This window comes from Cygnus atratus, chromosome 7, assembly GCF_013377495.2.
Source record: "Cygnus atratus isolate AKBS03 ecotype Queensland, Australia chromosome 7, CAtr_DNAZoo_HiC_assembly, whole genome shotgun sequence".
NCBI classification, from domain to species: domain Eukaryota; kingdom Metazoa; phylum Chordata; class Aves; order Anseriformes; family Anatidae; genus Cygnus; species Cygnus atratus.
Window position 1 is genome coordinate 20,727,569 of NC_066368.1, and position 27,432 is coordinate 20,755,000.

At 40.9% G+C, this 27,432-nt stretch overlaps 1 protein-coding gene across 3 annotated transcripts in view; it reads right to left on the reverse strand.

Annotated features, from left to right (window-relative positions):
* Positions 1-27,432, reverse strand: part of GBF1 (golgi brefeldin A resistant guanine nucleotide exchange factor 1) — a 103,093-nt gene that overhangs the window by 41,866 nt on the left and 33,795 nt on the right. For all 3 annotated transcript variants that reach the window (XM_035571923.1, XM_035571995.2, XM_050711883.1), the window contains exon 4: positions 1,476-1,607. In XM_035571923.1, coding sequence (XP_035427816.1) covers positions 1,476-1,607 — 132 coding nt within the window. The remainder of the gene's footprint in view (positions 1-1,475; positions 1,608-27,432) is intronic.

Below are 27,432 nucleotides of genomic sequence, written 5' to 3' on the forward strand. Positions count from 1 at the left end.
GAGGGGCTTTTCTGCTGTGTACTACACAGACACGCTCACGCACAGCTACAGGGAGGCATCCTTGCTGGAGTGACCTAACAAACATTCTAAATAACAAGTACCTAAAGAAAGGCTACGAATTTTTAATCATTTTCTTGTTTCTGCCTCAAATGAAGTATTTGTAGCCAGTTGCCCATGCAGACATTTGCCTCAACACACGATATCAGTCTGATGATCTGGGTGGGATCAGAACACAAAAGCACAGGAGAACCCATCTCCCATTCCACTTTGAAACTAACATACTTGCGTTATTGCCTAGTCCTTCAGAGGGACATTTCACAGGCTTATTTATTAAGCTTCCTTTATTGTCCTATCAAGTGATATTAATATCTCATCATTTTAGTTATTTCTTGCCACTTAATTATACCCAATACTCCCCACTGATGTTTTGATGCCATTATATATACATAATAAATTCCTCTTTCTTTCTCTAACTTAACTCACGCTTACTCCAGAGGACAAAATCTTTAAAAGAGCAGAGAAAAAAAAATAAAATCAAGTGTTCTTTTAGTATAATGGAGGAAAAGAACTAGGAAAACTGGACTTTGGAGGTGAGGGGACAGTGATAAAAGAGGTTCTTCTAAATGAGACTACGCATCAACAAATATCGCAGATTATAAATTCTGTAATTCATACAGGTATGATCAGAAAGCATTAACAGAATTTACAGAGAAAACTCAAACAGCACTAGTAGCAGGATGACACACTAAAGGCAGACAGAAAGCAAGCTAATGAATTACTATGAGCCAGCTGAGCCACAGCAACTGACCACACGCACATTATTAGCCTTTCACAAACATCAAGGAAGATGCGTATATTTCAAAGTCCATTGAAAAATCAAGCAACTATTTTACCTCATATCAGGATGAAGAGCATGCCTAAGAAAACTAGAAGGATTCAACTAATGCAATTAAGTCTGGCTGAGGGCAAGGGCAAAACTGTTTCACGGCAATTCTGGCAAGTTACGAGTACAGGACCCTGTCCAGTGTGTGCCAGAACTGGGTAAAAAACATCCTCACTCTAGAACAGAAATGTTAGTCCACAAAACTAAACTATTGTGTTTACGTATATTAGAACACTATAATCCCCACTGGTGTTTTCCCTTCCCTGAACCTTTTACTCAGATTATATTGAAAAGTCTGAACTGCATTTGGTGAATACCAAAGTTCATCAGTGGGCCATAAGCACACACAGCAGTCTGGGCAAACCAGAAGCTGTGGCTCCATTTCCAGCCATTATTACTTGAGTGCCATGAAAGACCAGCAGGAATAATACTGAGAAACTGCAGATGCCTATTTCCTCAGCATTAATGATAATTTTCCTCTTTCTCCAATCTCCTCATTAAGACTGCAAACATGTCTCCTGGCCAAAGACATGTTGCAAGGAGATGTATTTGGCTGGCATTTTGGTAAATCCCAGGAAGACATGTTACATACCTATTAGTGCATATGAGAGGAACTTATTCACAGAGGTGAGGGCCAATCCAGTTATGGGGCCTGTAGTGTCTTCAGAACGGATTACTTCCAGGAAAGGTCGAAGAAAGACATTGGGTTCTATTTCAGATAGCTCTGTTAAAAAAAAGAAAAAAAGACAGACATGAAGTTAGACTTAATTCATTAGGTTTCATTTTGCTTTCTTTTTAAGAATCTACAGCAAAATTAATCAATTAATTAATCTAGGAAATTATTAATTAATCTAGGAAAGAAGCCTGCAAAAGCTTAGTTTCAGAAGACTGGTAGGAAGGTCAGGGTTGCTTTTACGTATATACATATATACTTATATTACATTTATATATAGGAATATGTATATATTTTTAAAAGCAATGGTTTGTAGGGCTTGCTATTTCTTATGCAAATATAATCATCTTCAAAACAGCCTTCTGGAGACTTACAGAACAAATCCTATTGTAAGAATACTAAATATGACAGACCCAGCACTACCTAAATTCATGCTTTAGTTCATTAGCAGATATGGCTGCATTTTCCTAGTATCTCTAGAATTGTGATCACATGAAGTATGAAAAATCTGCCCCACCTTCTGCCTTTTTTTTAAACATCCTACTGCACATATAGCCCCATAATAATCACATGCAAAATATATGACGTTAGATGGATCTCTTGCAGCAATTTGCCTGAATACAAATCGCATTTCTGTAACACTACATGTTTTCTTGTAAAAGACAAAAAAAAAAAAAAGATGAAACAAACTTGAAAACAATTCTAATCTTGTTCTCAGAACAGCTATATAAGCCTCTGAACCAAAGAAAAAAGAAGGGCACTCTTTCTACTTGCTGCTTTGGACAGCAAGTATCCTCTCTAAAGCTGCAATAGAAAAGCTGATGCACTGAGCTGTTGAGCTGGGGAAACAACAACTAACGAGCTTCCTAAACTTTTTAAGATGATCAACAGAAACTTCAAGAATGAAAAAGAAATACAGAAAAGATTGCTCAGAACTAGGCAAAGTGGAAAAAACAATAACAACAACAACAACACAAGGGATCTAGATAGGAGGAGTCTTGAGGATTTAGGAGAAAAAGCAGTAAGCAGGAGGTGAAGTCAGCCACAATACAGCCGGTACAGAGGCAAATAAGAGTGTGTTAGAAGTAACTTGGGCAATCCTGAGAAAAGAAATTCTGCAATACAGGTCTCTGTAAGTAGAAACAGTTGGCTCAACTTGCTGAAACCTACATTTTATTCCTAATCAAAGTTAACAAGTCTAACGGCTAATAGTGTCACAGGAACGCTGGCATTTACATTCCTGATGACACAATATTTCACTTAGCTGTCATATGAGCTTCTTTGGCATAGGGGAGAAAAAGCCTGCGATTCCTGGATCCTGAAACAAGCTACTGGTTTTGTATCTGCCAACACAATTATTTTACTTTAAAAGTAAGATAAAAATAAAATAATATAAAACCTCCTATACTAAGATAAGTGAAATTCCAAGTAAAGCAAAAAGCAAACAAAGCTTCTTAACATATACTTGTGACAAACCATTGTGAGATGACATGACATTGTCAGGCAGCAAAAGAGGAAGAATAATAGGTTTTGGTTGCTTTTTGTTTGTTTGTTTTACATTAAGACCATGGGGAACAGTATCCAAGTGCAATAGTTTTGCGGTTAACTAAAGCAAAACTGTAAGTGAAAAAAGGAACCTCGGGAATCATTCTGCAGTCTCAGCTACCTTTCAGCTACCAGTTCAAATCAGGCCAACACCGTTAACTTGTGAGAGGTTAAAAGGAACGTGATGATTCAATCTTTTTGGCTTAAGAACAACTCCCCCAACTCGTCAGATAATATTCTGGTGTGGCATTACAATTGTGTCACCTCTCAATAGCTCATGGAAATGCAGAGGATCATAAGACACGCTTTCATCAATGTTTATTTAAGTGTGCTTTATAGAGCACTTGTCTGTGGTTACAAGCATCTGGACAACATTAAATATAATAAGACTACTAGGGATCAACACTCAAGCTCGTCTTCCCCAAAGCTGATCCTTTCCACAGAACAGTCACCACCTAATCAATCCATCACAATGCTGTCAGTTCCTTCAGCATCCTTCAACTCAAAGAGCCCCAGGATGGAAAGGCTGCACCTTGGCCAGTAAGAAGATGGAATTTCAGAGACACCTGGATTAACATTCCCAACTCCAGGTATTCCACACAGAGCAAGCCAACAGAACTGAACCATTTCCCTTCGCACCAGAAGATGATCATTCAGTTTCTGTTTCACTGACACTGTGGTAAGCAAAGAAAGCACAGGCACCACATCCTCAGGATCTAGGACTTGGAAGCTAACATTAAACCCCACCCAAGGAGATGAACAACAACCATACGCATCCTGCCCATCAAGAGACCTTGCATGAGCCCCTGATGTTTCTTCCCCTAATCCACAAATGTCTTAACAGTACTTCTCTTAAGCTGTTAAGTGTAACACAAGTGCACCAAGGCAAAAGGGAAAGCACGCCAGGTAGCATTCCGAATGCACCACAGCTTGTCTCATGGCATTACGTATGCACATAGCTGCACAGGTGGAATGAGAGGAAGCAGCCAAATTTACTACCAAAGGATGCACAGGATATCTTACTCTCCATTAATCCCATTTCTGGTCAATAAACAGACCTTAACTTCACAAGCTGGAGGGGATCAGTTGTTTTTTTCTTTTCAGTCCTACTGAAAACAAGGCAGACACAAAACTTCACGTAAACTGTCTGAAGATTCAATTCCCCTGCAATTTGACTGAATGTCCCCGCTCACATGAAGATCACAAAACGGCTTGCAATAATTAGGGTTTAACTTAGGCACATGCTGCTGATTACACAGCAGCTCTGGCCAGCTTCCCTGATATTCAGAGACGCCAGCTTTTATGGTAACACAGCATTTTACATTAAGCTCTCTGAAACTCATTGTGTATGCTGTAAAACTGTTTCAGACCAGTTAGTTGTTGCTGTGTCATCAAAAAAAAAAAAAAAAACCTAAGGAAGAAGGGAGTATTTTTAGTGCAAGATTTACCCATTGAACAACTACTTTCTGAGAGAGATCTAAATGTCAGTGAAATACCAATCACGCTGCTAAGTTTTTTCACGTCTGAGGATTACTCACTTATTACTACAATGCGCCCTTCTTACCAGCATTTGCAGACATTTAGGACTTAAGGGGATCACGGGCTCTCCTTTCAAAAAGAGAACTCAACCTCAGGAGCAGTGCTTGCTTCAATAAGAGGACTGAAAAAAACTCATGCTGTGGCTATTCTTGGTGTACGCTGTCTTCAAGCAGATTATTCTCACTGCCTAAAATACCAAATTCAGCATCTGAAAGTGGCAGTAAAGCTACTTGGTTTTAACCAAATAACCGAAAATTATTAAAAACCAAAGTTTTTAACCAAATAAAAATGTCGCAAACAAGTCAGTAAGCCAAAGAAGATCACTGAAAATCTCCCTGAAAGGCTTTTATAGCCTGATGCTGAACATGGCAGTGTCCAGAACCAACCTGCCACCACCTTCAGGTCAATTACTGTAACTGCACGGGGTGCTCCTACCTTTTCCTACTGGGGCTCAAGTTTTAATCTGGAGCACAGAGCAGAAGGAATGAATAAGACTCTTTTCATAACACTTTGGTAACGTAGAACCATGTTCTTAAAAATAAATTGTTCTGCCCATAAGTTAAGACTTCATACAAGAGATACTTAAAGGCACCTAAAAACAATCTGTTAGGTTACATAAAGTCTGGATCTTTCTTGGCTACCTAACTGAAAGCAATGCCATGCTCTCCTGAAAAAATAATAAAAAAATGTAGAGAACCTCAGAAAGGGCAGTAAAATCAATTACAATTTTAACAATTCCTTTCCCAAAGCAAAGACTATATAAAGTAAATATTGAATGCTTGGAAATACATACTTGGAGCCTTACAAAAGTTTTTCCAAAAAAGCAGCTCTGATTTCTCATTTCTTTGGATCTTGCTCTGCCAGATTCAGATTCAGGCATTACAAGTGAGGAAACCATAACCAGTGAGAAATTTGGGAACTGCTGATGGAGTTGTTTCTTCCCAGCAAGAGACATTTCTCAGTATCTGAATTACAAGACATGGGACGTTTCTCAGCTTAGGCTACTTGCAACTTGAAAATAAAACCTCTAAGCGTGATCTCAGTCTAAGATATTACAAGAGCAAAAAAGGAACAAGGGTCCACAAGGAGATCAAAACTTCACTAGGGATTCCTACATGCAGCCTTCCTTTAAAATCTATTCAAGGCTATGAAAAAATACATTAAAACAAGATCTAGTCTTACATGAAGGGCCTGAGCTGCGTTAGGGACTGGCAGGAAAGCCCTTCCCATTCTTTTCACCCATGATCCATGGGCCCCTTCAATTAAGTTGAAGGGAAGCCAGAGACCAGCAAGAAAAGTGCTCCCAAAAAAGTTCAGCTAGCCCAAAGCAGTACACAGAGATTGAAAAGTAGGGAAAGAATATCTTAAGTAGCAGAAAGCCAACTCCAGGGCTGGCGATTTTAATACGAGAACGGAATTCTGCTGAGACCACAGAGCTCTCCTTCACTCATCCTATGGATTATTTGCGCTTAGACACACATGTCTATAAAGATATTTAAACAACTAATTCATGTTTAAGCACCTAGCTCCCATTTCAGCAATCCCATCCAGCCGTTCTGGCACTTCAGCAAACAAGCGTTAGCAGACCCCTGGTGTTCCCTCTCTCCTGAAGTACAGGAGCAGGTCCCTCTCAGAAGCGGTTTCTTATTGTTAGCACACTGTTGGCACATTCCTGATGTAAAACGCTCACATAAGCTGCTTTCTCTGGCAGTTCAACTCTTCACTCCTGAATGACTCTTATCAGGATCGGCTATGCGTTCCGAATCAGAGTAAATGAACGAGAAAAAATTGTTTATGACAAGTTATTTCAACATCATTTGTCCCCAGGACAGGCAACTGCAACCCAAACCACATGACCTGGACTCCTCTTATGCAGCAGCTGTTGGCCTTTGACGCTCAGCCTTCAGAAAGGCTGTTTGAATTTTATCCCACGCACCCTCCAAAGCAGGCGAGCTCAGACAAGAATGATGCTTGAGCATGTGCTATTACCTTCCCTGCTTATGCACTGAATTGTACAAAAAACAGGCATTCTCTTCTTAAGATGAGAAAAAGACAAAAAAAAACCACCATTACAAAGAAGTCCAGCTCTTTAGGACTCCTGCCTAGGAGCTCTATGAATTATGCCATGGAAAACAGAGGCAGCAGCAAGCACTTCCTGGCTCACCATCGAAAACACTTCCTGCAAACGTTGCCCTTCTGGTCTATGCAACACTACATGAGCCTTATTCTTGATTCACCCACAAAAAACACCAAACCTTTTTGTCTTTTCACCCAAAGATGAGAAATTCCTGCAGTCTCTAAGTTGGAGAGGGAAGTAAAGTTACAAGGAAAAAGGACAGAATTGGACTTGCCCTTTAAAACTATCTGAAAGCATTCAGCAGCCATACTTCTCAGATTTAAAAAAAAACATTTCCAAAGTCTGACTGCTGGAATAAGTAGCAGCTCCTTCTCACTCAGATCCAAATGCAGGACCACATGGCAAGGACAATTAGTTAATTTAGAGATTAACAAATCTAGCAAACAGAACTACAGTAACTTGTCCCTCTCTAAAAATCTGCATTGCTTGAATTTGTTCCACACAGAATAAATGAGGCAGCAGCCCCAGAACGATATAGGCATATTGGTTCTAGGTCCCTTGGCAAAACTACAATTTCATCAGCTCCACAGCTGATGAATGGAGGAGGCACACGTTTCACCACTCTGAAAACAAATTCTGCCCACTGACTGGTCACACATGCCATTCTGCATCTGCAACGAAAGACATGCCCTGACTTCTACCAGCTAGCAAGTTTAGTCCAACATTTAACTCCAGTTACCCTTCATTAATTGGCAGATAGTTAGCACGTGTAAAAAAAGCTAAACTAGGTGATCCACGTTAATTGGTGCCTGGACTTACGCTTCCCTCTTCACAGGCCTGGTATATAGTCAGGGTTTCAGTGGAAAGACACCTCTGTCCTGTCTTCCAACAAGGGCAGGGGGCTGCTGTTATTGTTTTGGTCTTTTTTTTCTTGCAAGGTCTAGACCAGCCATTGCAACACGGTGTTTAAACTAGGATGAAGCACTTCTCGGAATAATTTCTCACGTGAGAGAAGAATGGATCGCTACTTATACAATCTGACCTAGCAGCTAATATAATCAGAGAAATCTATAACCCCACTTCCTGAATATAACGATGACAACGTCTACTACACTCAATGCATCAGAAGGGGGTCATCAAAAAGACCAGTCACCTGACATTTCCTACAGGTCCCCCCAAACCTCACTGTAACATCCCAATCTAAGCCCTGAATACAGGAGATAACTGCATTCTACACCTGCCCAGGCTGACAGCTGAGGAGAAGCTGAGGGGCTGGGAGCTTACACCCCCATTTCCAGACCACATAAATACTAGTCTATTTTAAAAGACTGCGGGGATTGTTCATCGCAGCATACAAGCTCACCATGGGGATGTGTGGAAGAAAGCTTTGTGCATCTCTGGAATCAATTCTTCACCACAGTAAGCGCTACCAAAAATTTTATTTATGATAGACGTAAATATAGATCCAAAATTAAGGATATTCAAGCCAATGAAACAGCAGTGAGAATAAATTCCAATCCTTTTCAGTGTGTCTGTAAAATACACTCTTCAAACCTAATTCTCTGTGAATTAAAATGGTCACTCGGGGGCCCAGGCCCACCATACCAAGAGGGAAACGGTGCCATTCACAGGCACACATGAATGCAAGACTAGGATTACAAATTCAGTTTGACAGGGGGAACCCAGAGCTGTCAAGTCTGTTCTGTTTGCCTAATTTCATTACAATGGCACAAATTCTTTCATTTGTCACACTCCAGCTTCATGTGTTTATCTCCCTTTCATTAAACATGACTTTAACAAATGATTGTTCCATAGTGCCAAGATCTCAAGAGCCCCTCAGAATTGAGATTTTATTTGGGGGAAGGATGACAGAATGCATACTGAGCATTTGGCAGTCTTGATATCCTCTGGTCAGGGTGGCATAAATTCAACTGAAATGTTGTCTCCTATAGGAATTATTTACATCTACCAGCAAAGCAGGAGCACTGACAGTCCCACCAGCGTTAGCCATTAGTTATCAGGGGTTTCATCCAATGCCACGCTTCAAATTCAGCTGTTCTGACTGTCCATTAAAAATCCCTGAACATTTTTTTCATAAGCAGGTAGTTGCTCTAGTATCCTCAGCCAAAATTACACTGAAAATTCCAGCTGTCTCTCTGCTGTTATTTCAAGTGCTTTTCACCCAGCCGTTGTGTTCTACTCCAGAGGGAGATATGCTTCAGTGATATTATGAGAAGTAGAAGATGCTCACTTCATTCACAAGGAAAACAAATGCCATCAACAGGAAGCATCACAAAGCACAAACTTTTGTGATTTCTATCCAGATAGACTTAAAGTACAGAAGAAAAAAAGATTCGGGATGAATTCTGAGCCCAACACAACTGTTCAGATTTCCTGAGTTTTTATCAGCAGTCATCAGATTGCTGAGCGCAGAAATTAAGTTGTTGGAGAAGCAGTTTATTTCAAAAGTTAAAGTTGGAAGAATTTGTTTAATTCTCATCTCATTTCCTACCACTGAAGAGACCGCAGAGATTAGAATAATTGTACTTGACAAACTTTTTTCTGAGCTGTAGTTGACACATATTAGAGGCATGAACTGAGGGGTAATTTGGCATAGTGAGGTTGAAGGTCACTGGGAGCAGGCCTTGCTATGAATCTTAGAATGTTTCCTCTCACTCTGTGACCTGAATACCTCTGGAAGAACAATGATTATTCTGATGAAAGCAAACAAATCAATTATACTGTACTATATAGTACAAGCCTATTGTTTCCATATTGGTCTTCCTAAGGGTGTTTAGAGCCCACCTACCTTAGTGGGATTTCAATGCTCATCCACACTTGTTTTTCAGAAACTCTTCCTCATACATCATAGCAGAAGATAAGTGCTAGAGCAACACCTGATTACACGAGCACATTCCAAAGAAAGATTAGACACATGGTTTGTAAAGCCACATATACAAATTCAGAAGTACTTAAACTTTGATCTCAGTTGTAGAGAGACTGATTGCTCTCTGGGAAAGGAGATGAGTGGACACAGCTGAGCGGACCCTCTGAAAGGTATACAGGAATACACCACAGGTATAAAGGAATACACCATGACTTTTGTCTTTTTTTCAAAGACAGATGCAAGCTCTAAATTCATAGGGCCAATTGTAAAGGCACTTAATCCTACTCCAGAAAACTGAATGGCTCAATAGCTCTACAAAAACTGATTTGAGATCCTATACGTTTCTGAAGGGTTTTCTCCCATAGGTGGAAGTTATTCAATACAAAGCCCTGAACAACTTCCAGAGAAGAAAAATCAACTTTCACGTAAACCTCTAAGGAAAAAGTCCTTCAGTAAGCTAAATCTCAATTAATTTCACAGGTGGCTGGAAGTTTAACTTTTTCTTTTCTTTTTAAACAAAACTCTCATAGCAATGGAATGAGAAGGCCAAGAAGCAACAAAACCAGTATTTTTTTAAAAGGACTTACACTCATTGCAGCAGTTTTCAGTGTAATATTTTTGGTAGAAGACAGTACTGCAGCACGAACAACTTGCCAGATCTCTTTGAAGGAACACCACAGTGCTTATAGCAGCTTTTGCGATCTGAAAAATATACTAATCCCTACACAAAGTTCCCTCATTTCTTTTACTAGGCTCAGCATAGCTCTGGTTGCTGGTACACAGCAAAGCTCTTCAAGTGGTAACTGAAGGCAGTGTCAGTTGCATGCCAAGATCTTCCCCTGAAGGAAAAGCTTCCCCTGTGGAAGAACAGCACCACAGCTGGAAATCACCAACACCTACACACTCTTCCAGCTTCACCTCTGGGTCTGTGCACTTTGGTGTCCTGGCAGCAGGTTTGAAGGGAAGCTATTTTTACAAGCAGATTACACTGCAGCTAAAAGGAACAAGACAATACAAGTGTGGATGCAAGAAAAGCACTCCTCCACAATTTGGTAGGATCAGCAAAGATGTAGAAAATCAGCACTGCCCATTTATTTACCATTCATTTAAATTGTTGCTGATACCTGGTGTCCTTCTACATCACGAACATGGAAAGCAACCGTGTTTCTGGCCTTGCACTTAGCTCAAATATTTTACAATGAAATACACCGTGAAATACCAAATTTAAGGTTTGTTTTCTTAAGACTCCACCACTGTTTATCTTTTTTTTTTAAAGCATGAAAATAAGCAAACCGTTTTTCTATTGATAAATAGCAGTCAAGGATTCATAAAAGTTCACTGCACTGCATAAGATACACTGTCTTCCAGCATAGGAAACAACCATCTTTAGTACTGCTCTAGGATCAAAGTTACCGCACCTAGCCCACAGTAGCTTCCCAGCAGCTGCTTATGTAAATCCCAGAGAAAGAACTTCCTACTCCTTCCGAAGAACAGTCGGTATTCAGCAGTAAGTACGCAGCTCCCATTACTGCACCGGGGGAAAAAGACGTACTGTTTTATAAACTGAACTTTCAAAAAATCTGTAATGAAACATCTGCATATCCTGACAAAGGTACATCAACGAAATGCAGGTGATCTTCACCTTTAATCTCTGTTTAGAATCGGCTCAAATTGCTTAAAAAGATTTCTTACAAAAAATCAACACACACATGACACAAACCAGTTCTCGTGATGAACCTGCACAGGCTCTGAGCTTCAGAACCCACGGGCAGTCCTCAAATGCAGAGACACTCGGCTAAATGAAATTACTAAATCAAACTAAACCAAAGCAAAAAGCAGTCATCCCATGACAAACTCATCTGCCCTTGACCAAACACTGATAGTTATTGATCTTGCTGCCATTGTGAATTAGGGCCAGGTTTCCCAAGGTTCCCTCCTAATACGAGACAGGCAGCACAGCCACTCTAACAAGGCCAACTAGGCTAAATGAAACCTACGGGGAATTGCATCGCACACAGCCAAGTCCAGAGGATGGACTGATCTGTCCATCTTCCTGACAGCACAAGTTTGATGTGTGTCAAGTTTAAGCACTCTTTTTCCTCTCTAAAAGAAATTGGCACATGTCGAAGGAAGAGCAATTAGGTTGTGACACTCTGCAGAACCCTGCTCAGGCACTGTACTTGCTCCGCCATATTATTTTACACGTCTTGCACGGTACCAGGCCCAAACTAAGCAGGCAATTTAAAAGCCCAGGAGAAATTAAAACTTTCTTCCCTGGTATTTTAAAGCACAGTAATTCTCCACAGCCTTGTGTGTCTACCACACTATGAATAGCTTTCTCATTGCAAATTCACCCTGTTGTGCAAAGGAAAGCTTCACTATTTCTGGAAGGCTGGCAAAAAGAATTACAGTGTTATCATCAATTAGCTGTCTGGATGTTACCCTGTTCTGTTTACCTCTTCCTCGAGGGAAGCCAATGAGTGCCAAGGGGAAAAATTAAAAGGAAATCAAAGAACAAATCCCAAAAAAGCTAAGACATTTCTTGTGTTGCCAGAGAACCTAAAAAGGATCAGTGAGACAGACAACATCCAAAGGAGTGAAATGAAGAAAGGTCTGACGGCCCAACAGGAAAGAGAATCTTTTAATAAGAAAAACCTCTCCAAGGTTTAGTACACCCTACTGTTATGATTTACACAAATTCTTCTGTTTGACCTCAACCAATCTCAGAGTCATTGTGCTACAACCCAATATTGCCAGAAAGTAAAATTTACAAGTGCTAATGGTAAAACACAGTTGCCCAGAGCTCAAGTACCAATACCCTGAGTTACCACAGAAGCAAAATAGAAGCCTCAGGGGAGCAGGCTGCCAGACATCTTGGGAGTATTAGTTGCAATCCTACAGAGATGGAAAAGAGACACTATAGAACAGAAGCAAAAGGGAGAAAAAATGGGCTGGTGGCAGTCAATCCTGCTGTTGCCTTAAGACATCTTAACAATAAAAACATTAAGCAACTTTTTTGTTGTTTTTTTCCTGCAGCAACGCTGAAGCAAGCAATGCTACTGTTTCAGAATGCGAACAAATATGGGTAGCCTACGAATGCAACTATTTCCATGAGGCAACACCAGACTACTCTGAAACATCAGATTGAGTCAAAGCTCCCACTGCAACACCTTTGCCAATGATCCGTTGCAATCTGGGACAATTTTTTTCTGTTCACATTCCCAGTTTAGCCTGAGAGTTTCTCAGGACAGAGAGCGTCCGTGCATATACTGACAACTCATTTCTCTCCTGGTAAAGTTCCAAACACCAAATAAAGACTCAGGTACATGGCCTGACATAAACAACCTCATCATCCTGCTCCTTAGTGCAACAGCTTCTTTTGTGGTACTAAGTTAACAGATAACATAGCTAGTCCGTCGAGGGAAGTGATTGTCCCGCTCTACTCTGCGCTGGTGCGGCCTCACCTCGAGTACTGTGTGCAGTTCTGGGCACCACAGGACAAAAAGGATGTAAAACTGTTGGAGAGTGTCCAGAGGAGGGCGACGAAGATGGCGAAGGGCCTAGAGGGGAAGACACACGAGGAGCGGCTGAGGTCACTGGGCCTGTTCAGCCTGGAGAAGAGGAGGCTGAGGGGGGACCTCATCGCAGTCTACAACTTCCTCGTGAGGGGGAGCGGAGAGGCAGGTGACCTATTCTCCGTTATCACCAGTGACAGGACCCGTGGGAACGGTGTGAAGCTGAGGCAGGGGAAGTTTAGGCTGGACATCAGGAAGAGGTTCTTCACCGAGAGGGTGGTTGCACACTGGAACAGGCTCCCCAGTGAAGTAGTCACTGCACCAAGCCTGTCTGAATTTAAGAAGAGATCGGACTGTGCGCTTAGTCACATGGTCTAAACTTTTGGGCAGACCTGTGTGGTGCCAGGAGTTGGACTCGATGATCCTTATGGGTCCCTTCCAACTTGGGATATTCTATGATGCTATGATTCTATGAACAAATAACCAGTATACTGAGCAGCAGACTTCTTTAAGGAACATGAGTAACTGTGGTATACAGGCCACTAGCACTACCTGAGAAAGACAACACTGGTTCCCATCTCTACAAAATTGCCAAACAGATCTATTTCAGACTACCCTCAGAATTTCTGATATACTATATACCCATGACAGAAGAAAGCACTAGAGTGCCTCAGAAGCTCAGCTGAGTGATCCTGTCCTAACTTTCTAAAGACCATCACTGACTGCATGTTGTCCAGCATGTGATCTAAAAATGATGGCACACCACAGAACTTTAATTCACACAGATAAATATGACTTTGGGCAAGCCATCTCCAGTTCACACACTTACATAGGCTTCTTCAATCCTTCTCTCCTCTCCTTTGGGCACAAAGCAGCCCAGCTCTCCAAGTGGAACACACAACACACACAGAACAGGTCAGCGGACACTACTCTGCTTTAACCTGGCACCCCTAGCACTTCTGCTGCCATGACCTTTGGGACAGAGTCATTATACTTCAACAGTGTCTGTTCCCAAGAGCTGGTTAAAAGGCAGAGACAGAATAATTTCCTGTAGATTTTTAAGCCTAAACCTGATAGAATTTGCTCTGAAAGTACATAAGCACTTATGGAAATAACCAGCATTAGATGGTAGCAAGGTTCTTGATCGCAGGTAGGTAAAGCAGTTCTGCTCTCAGACTCTGCTGCTCACCTCCCCTTCCCACCTTTGGGCAAGTCACTTCATCTCTGCTACAGTTCCTCATATGAAAGGGAAGATATTTGGAGTTCTCAAGTCCTACCAGTCCTATCATCCCACTTTTCCCCCTCAAACCAAAAGTTAGCTATGACTCTTGGTGAAGGAAACTATTTTTCAAGTCCACATGTAAGTTAGGGAAATTCAACAAGCACTGTATAACGTAAGTTGAAAATAACTTTTATGATTCATCACACAGAGAACCAGTAGCTCAGAGTTCAGTCTGTGAAGTACCGGGGAAATTAACAGGGACGTGCTGGTGTCGTGTCTAGAAACAACTTGGCACTATCTGGTCACTCGCTTTTGGGGTGTCTATGTTAAGGAACTCTACTAAAAACCCCTAACTTTTACGGGAGGAAATGTAGATCCCTTTTTCAAAACCAGCAGTTAAACAGCTAGTCTTGTCAGAACGAAACCACTTGATACAGAGCAGTATCTTGTTCAGCTCTGAGGCCAGTGCTTAAAGCCAGAAAGTGACCCTAGGTACAGAAGGACTTCGAGGGCCCTTCCAAAAACTTGGGATGAAATCCCAAAGCTCTGGGAGAGCAAGGCGAGCACCTGTTTTCCTGAATGGTCAATTTTTTTATGCTGCATACTTTACACAGAAGCTGTATTATTCTGGAGAAGCTGCATTCCAGCCAAAAGTGCACAGTTAATGTTTTTTGCAGCCCCCAGCCTTCGGTGATGGATGACCATTTTATAATGAAATACTTTATGCTCAGTCAACTTACAAATAACGGATGTTTTATCACACTGAATTAAAAAGAATGTTTTTAACAACAACAACAGAAAGCATCAGACAAGAGGATCGGTGATGAGCAGAAGCAAAAGTTATTCCTGCTAAGGAAAAAAAAAATCCGAGTGATGTTTCACTTAACTCTTTCACTGCTCTCCAGCAGCACGTGGAAATGATGCACGAGCCAGTATTTGCTCTGAAAACACCACCATGAGAGTCCTGGGCTAGACCACTGAGGCGTGCGTATGTAAGGCTTCTACAAAAAGGGTTTGGTCTGTAATGTCTCAATTAGGTTTCCACAAAGGTACGGCTATTAACTATGCACTGTCTAAAGATAAAGCTTTCAAAATCCTTTTCTCTCATGCTTTCTTACCAGCATTACCAAAATCATTCCTCAGCCAACCCTTAATCAGCTATTAATCCTCCTAGCACTGCTCCCACCTGCCAACGGTGAGTGATAAGCCAGGGAAGTAAATGCCCTGCACTCAAAGACTACTGCAATTTCTACGTTAAGGTTGGCAAGCAAACCCTCAAATTCAACTGATAACCTTGTTCAAGATTCAGTGCTTGGTATTACCCGACTGTTACTGCTGTTACATGCTGCAGGACAAGAAGCCCCATAGCTCACAGGAACACATTGGAATCAACACCAGCCTTTGAAAGCCCTGGCAAAAGCCCACCACAGCAGAAGCCCTCATTGTGCTTTTCTCAAAACTAGCATATGAAAAAGTTTCTAATCCAATCCAAACATGGCAGAATGCCTTTTCATCCTCATATTACCTTTTGCTTTTAGGAAAAGAGTCTCTCTAAACAATAACAAAGCAATGGAAAATACAGATACGTCCGAGATGCAGGAGACACAAGCTGCAAAAAGGGAAATGCCAACTAGATATTATGAAAGACATTTTCTACAAAACTGTGGTCAAACACCTGAAGAGTTTGCCCAGAGAGATTGTGGGAGCTCCATCCCTAGAGATACTCAGAGTCCAGCTCGCTGTATCCCTGAAAACAATCTGACTTCTAGACTGGTCCTGCCCTCAACAGGGGTTTGGAGCCGATGACCTCCAGAGGTCTCCTCTTACTTGTATTATTCCAGTTCTGACTTGTGTTTACTCCAAAATAAACAAAACAAAAAAGTTTTCTGATATTTTACACTACAACTGTAGCCATTCTAACATTCACCGAATGAAGAGGTTCCCTTCCCAGACCTCCTACTGGTCAGTATTGGCAATAAGGAAATCCAAAACAGGAGCTCATTCCAGAACCATCCATAGAAAACATTCATGATTTTCTAACCCAGTCTTCTAAATAGAAGCTGCAGACTCAGGCTGGGACTGAACTGGAAAACAAACAAAACAAAACAAAAAACCCCACACAGTTTACCAAATGTGGGGGCTTCCAGAAAATGATCAGAAATGGATCACATCATTCCTCCCTTCTCTTAAAAATATATGGTGGTTGCTGCAAGTGTTAAGATCAAGCACAAAGCACCTTGGCCCACAGTCACAACTTCGGGTCTAGAAGATTTCCCCTCGACACACTGCAACCACTTCCAGCTCCACTAAGCTCAGGGTTAATTCAGGGAGCCTTTACACTCGTGTTTGAAGCACTGCAAATATTAATCAGCCCGTGATTTCAGTCACAAAACCCAGCTCTCCTCCCCTCCCCATTCCTCTGCTGAAGGCTGGCACTCCATGAATCAGACCAAAGGGAGAATAGAGTTTCCAGCACCTGCTTCAGCATTTAAGTGTCCAACTGAAAGCGCTGTGATCTGGCAGCAGGCAGGCTGAAGATGTCATTTTCCTGCTCTATGAGGGCTGAATCGCAGTGCTAAAAGAGTCCAAATGGAGAAGCAGCAGCGGACAAAGGATGGCACTGCTTAATTTAACATGGCCCAAAAGAAAAAGCAGCTGAAGACAGCGTGCTGCAAAGTACTAAGTCTCCTCTACAACTGAGCATCTAATTCACCCTCTGCCTAAAGCTGACTGCTATGGGCAGTGCCGAATCTTTTCACATTTGTGACACCACTCTTTCAAAGAACGGTCTAACCCATGACCCCACGTCATTGTGTGCTCTGGAATCACCTCATTACTAGGACATTACTTACTAGGGTTGTTTACTTCAGTAATGGGAGAATTTAAAACCTGGAAATATAAGATACATTCCCTTTTAAGAGAGAAATCAGTCAACAGAGACAGCACACTCGTGTTGTATCAGCACACTGATGGGAAGCTTTTATTTTCTTTTTCTTTTTTTTAGTATACATAAGGACACACTGGCAATGCACAAATATAATTCAAGGCATGCTTTCCTCATCCAGAGAAACAAAGAAGTCAGACACATTCCTCATTATAAGGGATATTCTAACAAGGGATTGCAAAACTGAACCAAGAATATACCTACAGGTAGATTCCTTCCAAACAGGAAAGAAACCCATACGCTTAGCACAACTTTCTGCTTCCAGATTCCCCACCACCCCAAAAAAACAAAGCTTTATCTTTAGCCCTGGTCAATGCAGAGCATCTCTACCACCTCCCTTAAGAGTATGATTAAAGCTTGAGAGTTATAATGGCAAAACTCCCAACGTGAATTGCAGCTGTACTGGGTTAAGAACTTTTGCAGAAGTACGGCAGTGCTCACAGTAAGCAGGCTTCACTTGCGGGCTACTGTGAGCAGTTGAACTTCAGCTTATATTTGCCACTAGCACTGAGCAAAATGGAGAGGTACTGGAATTTTAGCAAGCATGCAGAAATGTAAGTGTCTCAACTGTTTTAAGGAAACTAAAAAAAAAAAAAACACACCAGTCCTACACACAACTCATCCATACCCAACCTTATTTATTTTATCACCTTCCCCTGTATGACCAGTGAGATCTAATTCTTGCAGCTCTCAAGGCCTCCTCGGCCACAGAAATTGCTCACTGTAATTTCACAAAATGTTGAAGCCAGAAAGCAGAGTGGATGAAGGGGTTAATCCACAGCTGGGGGAAAGTTTCCCTGGAAAATTGGAACACATGCTGTGGCTGTGACTAAATTTCACACTGGTTCTGTTGAGTACAAACATCCACAACTGTGTGCATTTGAGAGAGTCAGAGAAAAAGAAATGTTCCTTATATATTAGCTTCACCTGCTAGGTTCCTTCAAATGGATAATGACATGCTCTAGGGAACAGCAGAATCCTTCAGATTCACTTCACATTTCAAGCAGAGCTGAGGCCGGGCTGGGGAATATATTAAACTGAAGGAAGCAGTCCTTCCCTTCCTTGCTCCCACATTTTTTGAACATACTGGAAAGTCATGTCTAGGGTCTCAAAGAGCTGATTCCACTGTTTAAGACTAGGCATGTCAACACAGAAGTCACCTCAGCTGAGATTTAAGACACATCCATTCTCCCCAAGTACATAAAAAGAGAAATTACACGAAGTGACTAGGCAAGTGTGTGTACACACATCTGTGTGTGTGTGTGTGTGTGTGGATTTTAAAGATCAACCACAAGTTTTAAATCAACATGTAGCACTTCGCTGGTCAGAGATAACCGCATGGTGGGGATTAAGAATTACTGAGATTGACCAGCACTGAATCACAGAAAGGTTCAGGGTGGAAGAGATCTCTGGAGGTCACCTATGCCAGCCTCCTGCCCATGGAAAACAGACAGTTCTGGAGTTTTATCACACTGCTCAAGGCCTTATTCAGTCACACACCAAGTCCCCATGGGTGGAGATTCCACGGTGTCTCTCTTCCCATGCTCTAAATATTTAAGACTCTGTAGGAAGATTTTACCCTTATGCCCAACTAGAATTCTTCTTGTTAAAAATTAATCACTGTGGATCTCTCAGCCCCTCTGAGAAGAACGTAGTCGTGTCTTTTCAGTGATCCTCCTTTGGGTAGTGAAGACTGCAATTAGGGCCCCCTCAGCCTTTTCCAGACTAAAGAAACCTTCATATTAAGACTATAGCTATGGGTCTGTGCAAAAAAAGAAAAAGAAAAAAAAAAAAAAGAGTTTGAAAGCAGTGTACTGCAACAGGAACAAGCAAAGCAAACTGTGATCCTCTGGAGTCAATACTGAAAGGAACATGGTATTTCATGGTGTGGATGATTCCCTCAGAAGTTTTAACTGGTTAAGCATGCTGCAGAAGACTGCTTCTTAAGGATCAGAACTGATAGGTTACTACCTGTTCAGCCTCTTCACAAAGAAAGATGGTGAGGGCACAACGGCACATGGTTTTCTTCCACATTAGTATGGAGACTACAGGAAATTGAGAACTTTTCTATTGGAGAGCCAGATCAGTGCTCTAGTGAATACTTCCATGTCTAGAGAAAGTCTAGGAGACTGTACAGATTAAACCAACAATGTTTGTAATATAGATTTTTATTCTAATAAAAGACTTATGCTACAGAGAGCAGGAAAGGGTTTAAAAAGGAAAAGGTAGAAAAACATTGAAGCATCTTTACTGACAGGGGAGATCTCAAGAGGAGCTATCAATGCCAGAAGACAGGCATAGAGAGGCTAGCTTTTACTGTTATCTTTAACAGTAAATAATTATCTATTAGTAAATAAGTACAGATTAAACATACAGTAACACATTCGTCTCATCAAAACATTTACCTACTACACAGGGAAAAGCAGAAAGCTAACAGACAAAATATCTAAAATAGACATAGACATATGATTACTTTCATCTCCAGGTTGCCCAACATTGCCAGGAATGGACAGAAAATTTCTACACTATTCATTATTTTGTTGCCCCTATTTTCTGAATGCCCACAAAATTCTGCTCATTTTCTGGATGGTTTTCTAGCCATGTCTCTTTGACAGGAGCTAGTATATGCAGGGTGGTCAGATTAGAGTCAATCACTGCTCCAGTCTTCACTATGTATTTCCTCACATAAACTAACTTTAAAGGTTTCAAAGGACACTCAAAGCAACATACTAATCACTTGCTCTCACCAAGGTTACATAAAAGACATTCCTGCTGACATTAAATACCTACTTTCACACTCCAAATTTTTTTCATTAATGGGAACACAAATCTTTTTTAAAAAAAACAAAAAAAAACAAACACACCAAGTCGAACATGACCCAGCAATGTGCCCCTGCCACAAAGAAAGCTAACAGTATCTTCGGCTCCATTAGGCAAAGCGCTGTCAGCAGGTCAAGGGAGGTGTTCCTTCCCCTCATTCAGCACTGAAGCCACATCTGGAGTGCTCGGTCCAGTTCTGGGCTCCCCAGTACAAGAGCAATGCAAAGCTACTGGAGAGAGTCCAATGAAAGACCAGGAAGATGATCAAGGGACTGGAGCATCTTTCCCGTGAGGAGAGGCTGAGAGGGATGGGACTGCTCAGCCTAGAGAAAAGAAAGGTCGGGGGGATCTCATCAATGTATAGAAACACCAGCTTATTCAGCTGGTCTTTTTAGGTACCTCATGCTATGATTCACAAGGGGAGGAGGTAAATTACTTCATAACATATCACTGCAGTCTTTATTCTGGCACTTATATGCATGCATGATGATCAGATGAGTGTGGCTGCCTGGCAAAACAAATCTGAGAAGAGATTAGAAACCAATCTATAATTCGAGACATCAATATTTATTATGTCATCCAGGAAAGTTCCACAAATATGTTTGATTTGGGGTGTGTGGCTTTTTTGTTTGTTTGTTTTTAATTTCCAGTATTTCGGGCACTAAAGGTAACTCTTAGAAAGGAGAAGAGGGAAGTCATCGTAACTTTGAAACTAGCTCTTGTACCTCCTTCACGTTTTTCTCTTTCAATAACCATTATCTCATGGGAAGCAGTCCCTTACATTTTCCAGTTCTCCTTAAAACCGTAAGCAGCTGCCTTGCCTAGAGAGAAGCCAAGTTCTTCAGACTGTATTAAAGCAAAACAAAACCAAAAAAAATGTTTTTAAACTTCACTCAATTCTACATCCATTTTGTTCAAAATGCTATAAATTGTTTAGTAACTGAACTTATAGGCATTTATTTACTTTAGGAAGTCTTTGGTAGGGAGCATTTAAGAAATATCAGATCTTTATTTTACTTGGTAATACACAAATTAGTATATGATGACATTCTGATAGAATTCAGCTGGGACTTGCATCAGCCCTCACTGTACTAACGGGTGATCATTGGTCAATAAGCTATGCTGCTACCCGCTGCATAGTTAATGCTGCATCTTAAAAAATACTTTTTTTTTTTTTGCTTAACTGTATCCTAAATAATTCCTGCAACCACTGAACAAACCTCAGCATATGCAAAAGTGCGTTATTTGTACACAAGAACCTAAGACAAAATAAAGCACTTTTCAAAGACTAACAGAAACCACAACTGCTGCTTATTAAAAATACATTCTTCTGAGTTAAGCAAATATCTCAGAAACTATTCAACTAATGTATGAACGAAAAAGCCTAATAATGGGGAGGCACGGAAGTTTTCTATTAGCCACGATTAAGTATCTTGTTCTGCTGTACTTGAAAATTTTAATCTTCTGGCATAAATCCTATCGGTTCTTGTGCTTTCTAGTACATTGTCAAAATAACAATCAACTCAGCAAGCCAGAATACAGAAGATACAAGAATCCTCCTATACAAACTGGAAATTCAGTGTCTTCCAAACAAATATTATGCACTATCCCATTAGCCACTGAAGAGATGTAGCAGCACTGGGTGAGGCTGGGGAGAAGGTACCTCAAAAGTCAGAGTAGAAAAAGCAAGAATGTCAGTGGTCTATTACTACTACATGTTGAAATTGAAAATCTAGATAAAACAAATCATCAGAATAATTTGATAGAACACTAAATGGACAGTAATTAATTCAATAACCTTAGAATTCTGTATAGTGCAATCCTTTTTCAGAACCAATGTCAATATATGACAAAAAAGACCAAACATTTAAGACCAAAACATACATTTCAGCAAGCTTCATATTTAGCATACTTTGAATTTTCTTTACAACCAGATTTATTCTATCAGAAATTGTATATGGTCTCTGAAGAACTAGTGCATGACCTTGCATCTCTTATGAGAAGTCACAGCTGTATTCCGACATTGACTGATAAAGACAAGTGAACAGGCAAGCAGAGTCCCATCCCCTCTTCAAAACAGGCCAGACATTTTAACTCATCTCACTGAAAAATGATTTGCTGCCATCATAATTAAACACTTCTGGGTTTCTATGACACAGTTCAAAACAACAGAAAACAAAAAAAACGAAGTGCCAGACAACTTCAGACTCCGATCCAAGTGACAAGAGGTAAGAACAATATGGTGAGGGCTTTTACATCCCTTTTTAAAGGCTGACATCCTGGCACCACAGATCTTAGTATGGTCAGAATTGGGTGACGTCTCAAAGAAGATTCACTCCAAAACCAGAAGTCTTTGAATTTGGAAAGAAAAAAAAGTCAGGTCCAAAAACTAAAATCTAAAAATAAATTTAAAAAAAAGATTAAAATGTTGTGGAAGCAGAACAGCCGGTTAGAAAAAGTATTTTAAGAAAGCTCAGGAGCACAAGGAAGGAAAATATCTTGTTGGAAGGATTTACAGTTAACATAACCAGCAGACTGATATTCTGAGTAACAGGCTGGCACAGAGTTAGCAAGTGGTCAATATTATTTATTTTTCCCCATTTTACATAAAGACTACCCTGTTAAACACCAACATGGCACTAAACAGACATCTCCCAAATCTCTGCCTAGGTACGCATTTCAGCTTGTAATGCAACTTGCCATTTGTATGAATATGAACAAAGTCTGCCTTCCACAAAGATAATCCCTATTCAGTCCAAGTACTCTTTAGATATAGGACTCTACTTCTGAAAATTTAAGTGAAAAATAAAGACTACTGAGAAATTGCTTCTGACTTTATGTTGAATACAGCTCAGCACACTCTGTCCCTTACACTGGCTCTGCTTTTCCAGCCCACAGGTCTGGTTTAGTAAGTCTGAGCCTTTGCACCACATTCAGGGAAGGATTAATTGAGCCACAACCCAGTTTACTTCCCACCGTGTTAAACACTGGTGGCCCAGCCTTGTTGGATCCCTGTTCTCATCCTCTCTGACACATGGGGAGTAAGTTACTGCTTCTTTCAAGTTGCTTTCAATCTCACTAAGCTTTACATTTCAGACTGAAAGTGCAAAAAGCAAATGATAGGCATAAAGAGCTTAAAATCTTTACATACAGATCTTAACCTTTACTTGCCAGCTTTTGCACGGCCTCTTCAGTTCGTACTAAGGGGTCTTCGGGGATGAGAGAAGCAGCCTGCACTGCTCACAATGCAGTATTTGCAGCCTGTCAGCTTTAACAGACACTGATCAGAGAGGTCATCCCCTGAACTCCCACCATTGTCCAGGTCCACCAGCTAGCAGTTGGTGAGTTTTACCTTTGATCTCTTCCCAACCACGTTGAAATGGGCATGTCAGAGATTAGGTGGGAAAGTCATCTCTTCAGAGCTTTATAGCAGGCACTCCTTGCCCACACCATTGTTTTCTGCTCTGTTTCTTTAACCTATTCTTCCTTAATCTAAACCAATAAATAACACAAAAACAATTCCAGAGATATCCATAATGCACATAAGGGGAGAAAAGAAGAGAGCTATTTTTCCAAAGCTTTGGAACTGAGGCCTTGGTTATTTTGAAATAGCAGGTTAATGCTCATCAGCTTAGTACTAATTAGCTGTCTTCCTACTCTGTAGCTTGAATGTTTGCAGAAGAGATGTTAATTGGCACACCGCACCGGGAGGATCAGAGCAGAGAAGTGAAAGGATCTGCTATCTCCTCACGGTACAGCAAGGAACCTGAGCGATTTCTGCTGTTTAGTGCAGCGCATTAATGTATCCATGCTTCACCCGATCTCTTAATTTTATTTTTTAAGCCTCATTTAGGTTGAGGTTACCTCTTAGCACATGCTGCATCCAGCTAGGAAAATCATTACTCCTGATCCAAAATAGGGAAATGGCACTGAACTGTATGGTAAGTACCCTTTGCACTCCTGTTTCTTCCTGGCCTGTCCCGCAATTGTGTCCCAATCTGCCAGCATTAACACAGATACACAGCGGTATTTATTTGATGCCTAGTCCACCAAGCTGTATTCACACTAAATCCTCCATGTGTATTTAATAAATCACACTAGTTAGGTGGGCAGGATTAGTTCCAAGTCACCTAATGACTATATCATGAGCTGCAGTATTAAAGGGATTAATATTAATCTTAGCCATTTCAATTCACTGTGAGAGGCCAGTCCCTGCTCCAACAGAAGCCGCAGCAGGCAACACAAGAAATTCTAAACAAGAGCAGGAAGATTAATGAGGGCTTCCTCATTCTGCCTGTGAGTCTTCTCTACCAGGACACAGTGCAGCGAATCCCCAGCAAAGACAGGCTCATAAATAAACACACACCACCACAAATACTTGGAGCAGCTGAGCCCAGCGTAGACTTGTTTTCACTCACTATCTGCCTCTCCTGTAACCCACACCTCCGAGCACACTCAGGAATTTGAAAGGCTTGCACAGCAGCTGATTTGTTTTCTTTCACATAAAAGCACGCACCTCATTACTCATAATAAATTACTCATTTTAAATGAGTTTGTGGAACGAAAAGCTGAAACGAGCTGCCTGTGTTCAGAGAGCAGGAGAATAGCAGGAGGGGAATGAGAGGGTAACTCGCTGCACTGAGGTTAAAACGGATGTCAGACTCAGTTTCAACAGATTTGACCTGCTTTATTCCTGGCAAGAATGACCATTACTAAACCAAAGAAGTTCTTAAGAACTGAGAGAAAGCCCCTTCTACAGTGTTTGCATTAAATTAATGCATAAGAATGGACTGGATACAACTAAGCAACCCGATTCTCTGACAGAGTGCTGCGTTTCATCATGCCACCTCACTTTCATTGATATTATCAGCCATAACCACTAGCGCAAAAATTCCAGAAGTAAATCTTGGTCTACTGCAGATTTAGACGTAGCTGAGTGATGAAAAGGAAAAACCTTTTATAGCTCACTGTTAACTCAACCCACCATATAAGCTGCACAAGACCAGCAGCTGCATCCTGGAGACTAGATGGGAAAAAAATTAAGAGGGAAAAGGAGGAGTTGAGTTGGCAATATTCCCTGCCTTAACTGAAACACTCTAGACCCTCAAAAAATAGTCAGAGATCAGGTTGAACTGGAGCCTAGGCCTGTCCCAAGCTATCAACACCTCAGCAGGTCCTCCATGCACAACAGCAGCCTCAAAAACTGAGCGTGGATACAGTGCAGAGCTGAACACGGTACCTCTGCTTGGAAGCAAGGGCTCACAACTAAGGTAACATGAGAGTGTCGCTGCATTAAACATGACAGAAAAAAAGTCTTCAATTTTTGTTACACCAAAATGTAAGGGATGTAAGGGGCTGGTGCCAATCTGTTCAGGTTTACGAACTAAATGCCAGCAAACAGACTTCAAGTGGGATTGCATCACATGCGGATGAGAAGGGATCCATTCCGTGCACTGCCTGGCTGTTCCGGGGCAGAACGGAGCAGAGATGGAATTGACATTTTCTGTATTTGTAAACAATCTGCTGTTCTTTCATGTAAGAAATATCTGGCAGCAAGGAAGGGCATAGCTCACAATCTCAGACCTTTTTTTTTTTTAAAAAAAAACAAAAAGCACAAAGGAGGAAAATCCAGATTCCAACTAGATGCAATGCACACAATTTTTATACTCCACCAGCTCCGAGGAATCAGAGAACTCAAGTCCCAGTGCATCTTTTAAAAGGTGTGCTAAGGGCTGTGCAGCTCAAACTATTTCAGATGCTTGAGGAAGGATTTTGTTTAGTGGGCCATGCTATTTAGAAATGAATGGAACATACATCCCAAAGGCACACTGACATATAGGCAGGCTCTTGAATGTATTTTTCAGGATAGGCAACAAGATAAACACACAGATGTATTGGCTAACAGTTTTTAACGCCAGAATAGTTAACTTAAAAAGTGACAAACACTGAGTTTGATATTCAAAACCCTACAAATCTAGAATCTCTCATGATTCAAAACAATTATAAAACAAAAACTCTGAGAAATAAGAGAAAATACCTGTCCCCATGTTTGAAGGTTTTAAGCTCATATTAAGCTATTCTCAAGCACCATTAAGCTTAGTCCAACACCAAAGAAACATCCCCCAAATGCTGAAGCCCATTTACATGTTTTCACCTATGTATACCCTAATATTGTGATACACACTGAGGCAGAGTACTGGCCAAAAGAAATGAAGTAGTATACCCTATACTCTTGTGATCAAATGGGAACCATTAGTCATTAATATTCTTTCCTCATTTACTCTTGCCCAATTTGAAATACTCAGAAAACTGTACTACCTCACTTAAAAAAAAGTGAACGTGTTCTCTTAAACATAGCAGTCTTTGTCAAGTGTACTTTTAAAAAACAAGTTTCAATGAAAGATAGCCATCCAGCCTTGTAACTTGCTTTTTGAGCAGTGAAAGCTGCAGATCCTGTAACTTGGCTGACAAAAAAGTATGAGTAAGAAATTAGCTTTCTTCTAAGCACTAAGTTTCATTTCTAGAAGTGTTTGGTCTTTAAAAACAAAAATAATAGAATGCTTTTACATCTCAAATACCTTCTAAGTTTTTAGTTTTGTGGAGTTCAAGGGCGGGAGCTATTCTTTTAAATGAGGAAAAGAAGACGTGTAAATTAGAGCCTTCTACACTTGAACCCCCCTTAAGGCTGCTGAGAAAAACAACTTACAACTTTCACCTGATTTTACAAAACCAATAAAAGCAAACTGCTTACAGCCTCACAGGAGGTGTAGATGGCAGGGTATTTTTAGCACTTTGGCAAGGACAAAGACAGTCCCAGTACCAGACATACTTGTAGTGCTAACAGGCTGCAAAACCCTCATACGAAAGATGCTATTCAGACCTGTGGACACTGTATAAATATAGGCGTATGTGAAAACTATTTCTGTGCACGATAGCAAATTTTTCCTCCCCATGAAGTCCTCTATAGATGAAACCTTTCTGCCTGCTGCTGTGTCCACAGTCCATTCTGCACACAAGGTCAGGCCCATCCAGTGGAGCTGCATCAGTCTCCTGGAATGCTGAAGTCCACATATTTGCCATTCAACATGAAAACTGCTTTTCAAGTTCAATCAGCTATAAATGTTGCTTTGTTTTAATTTTCCACTGAACTTCCTGGAACCTATTATCAGACTGTCAGGGATGTATATTTAGCAATGGCAACACGGCCTCTTTGCCGCTGCCCCACTGCTCATGTCACCTCCAATAAACAGAAAAACAAACCCTCAGCGAATGACATTTTTTGCAGGCTATTTACTGCCTGTGCAAGGTAGTGGGTAAAGATGGAAGT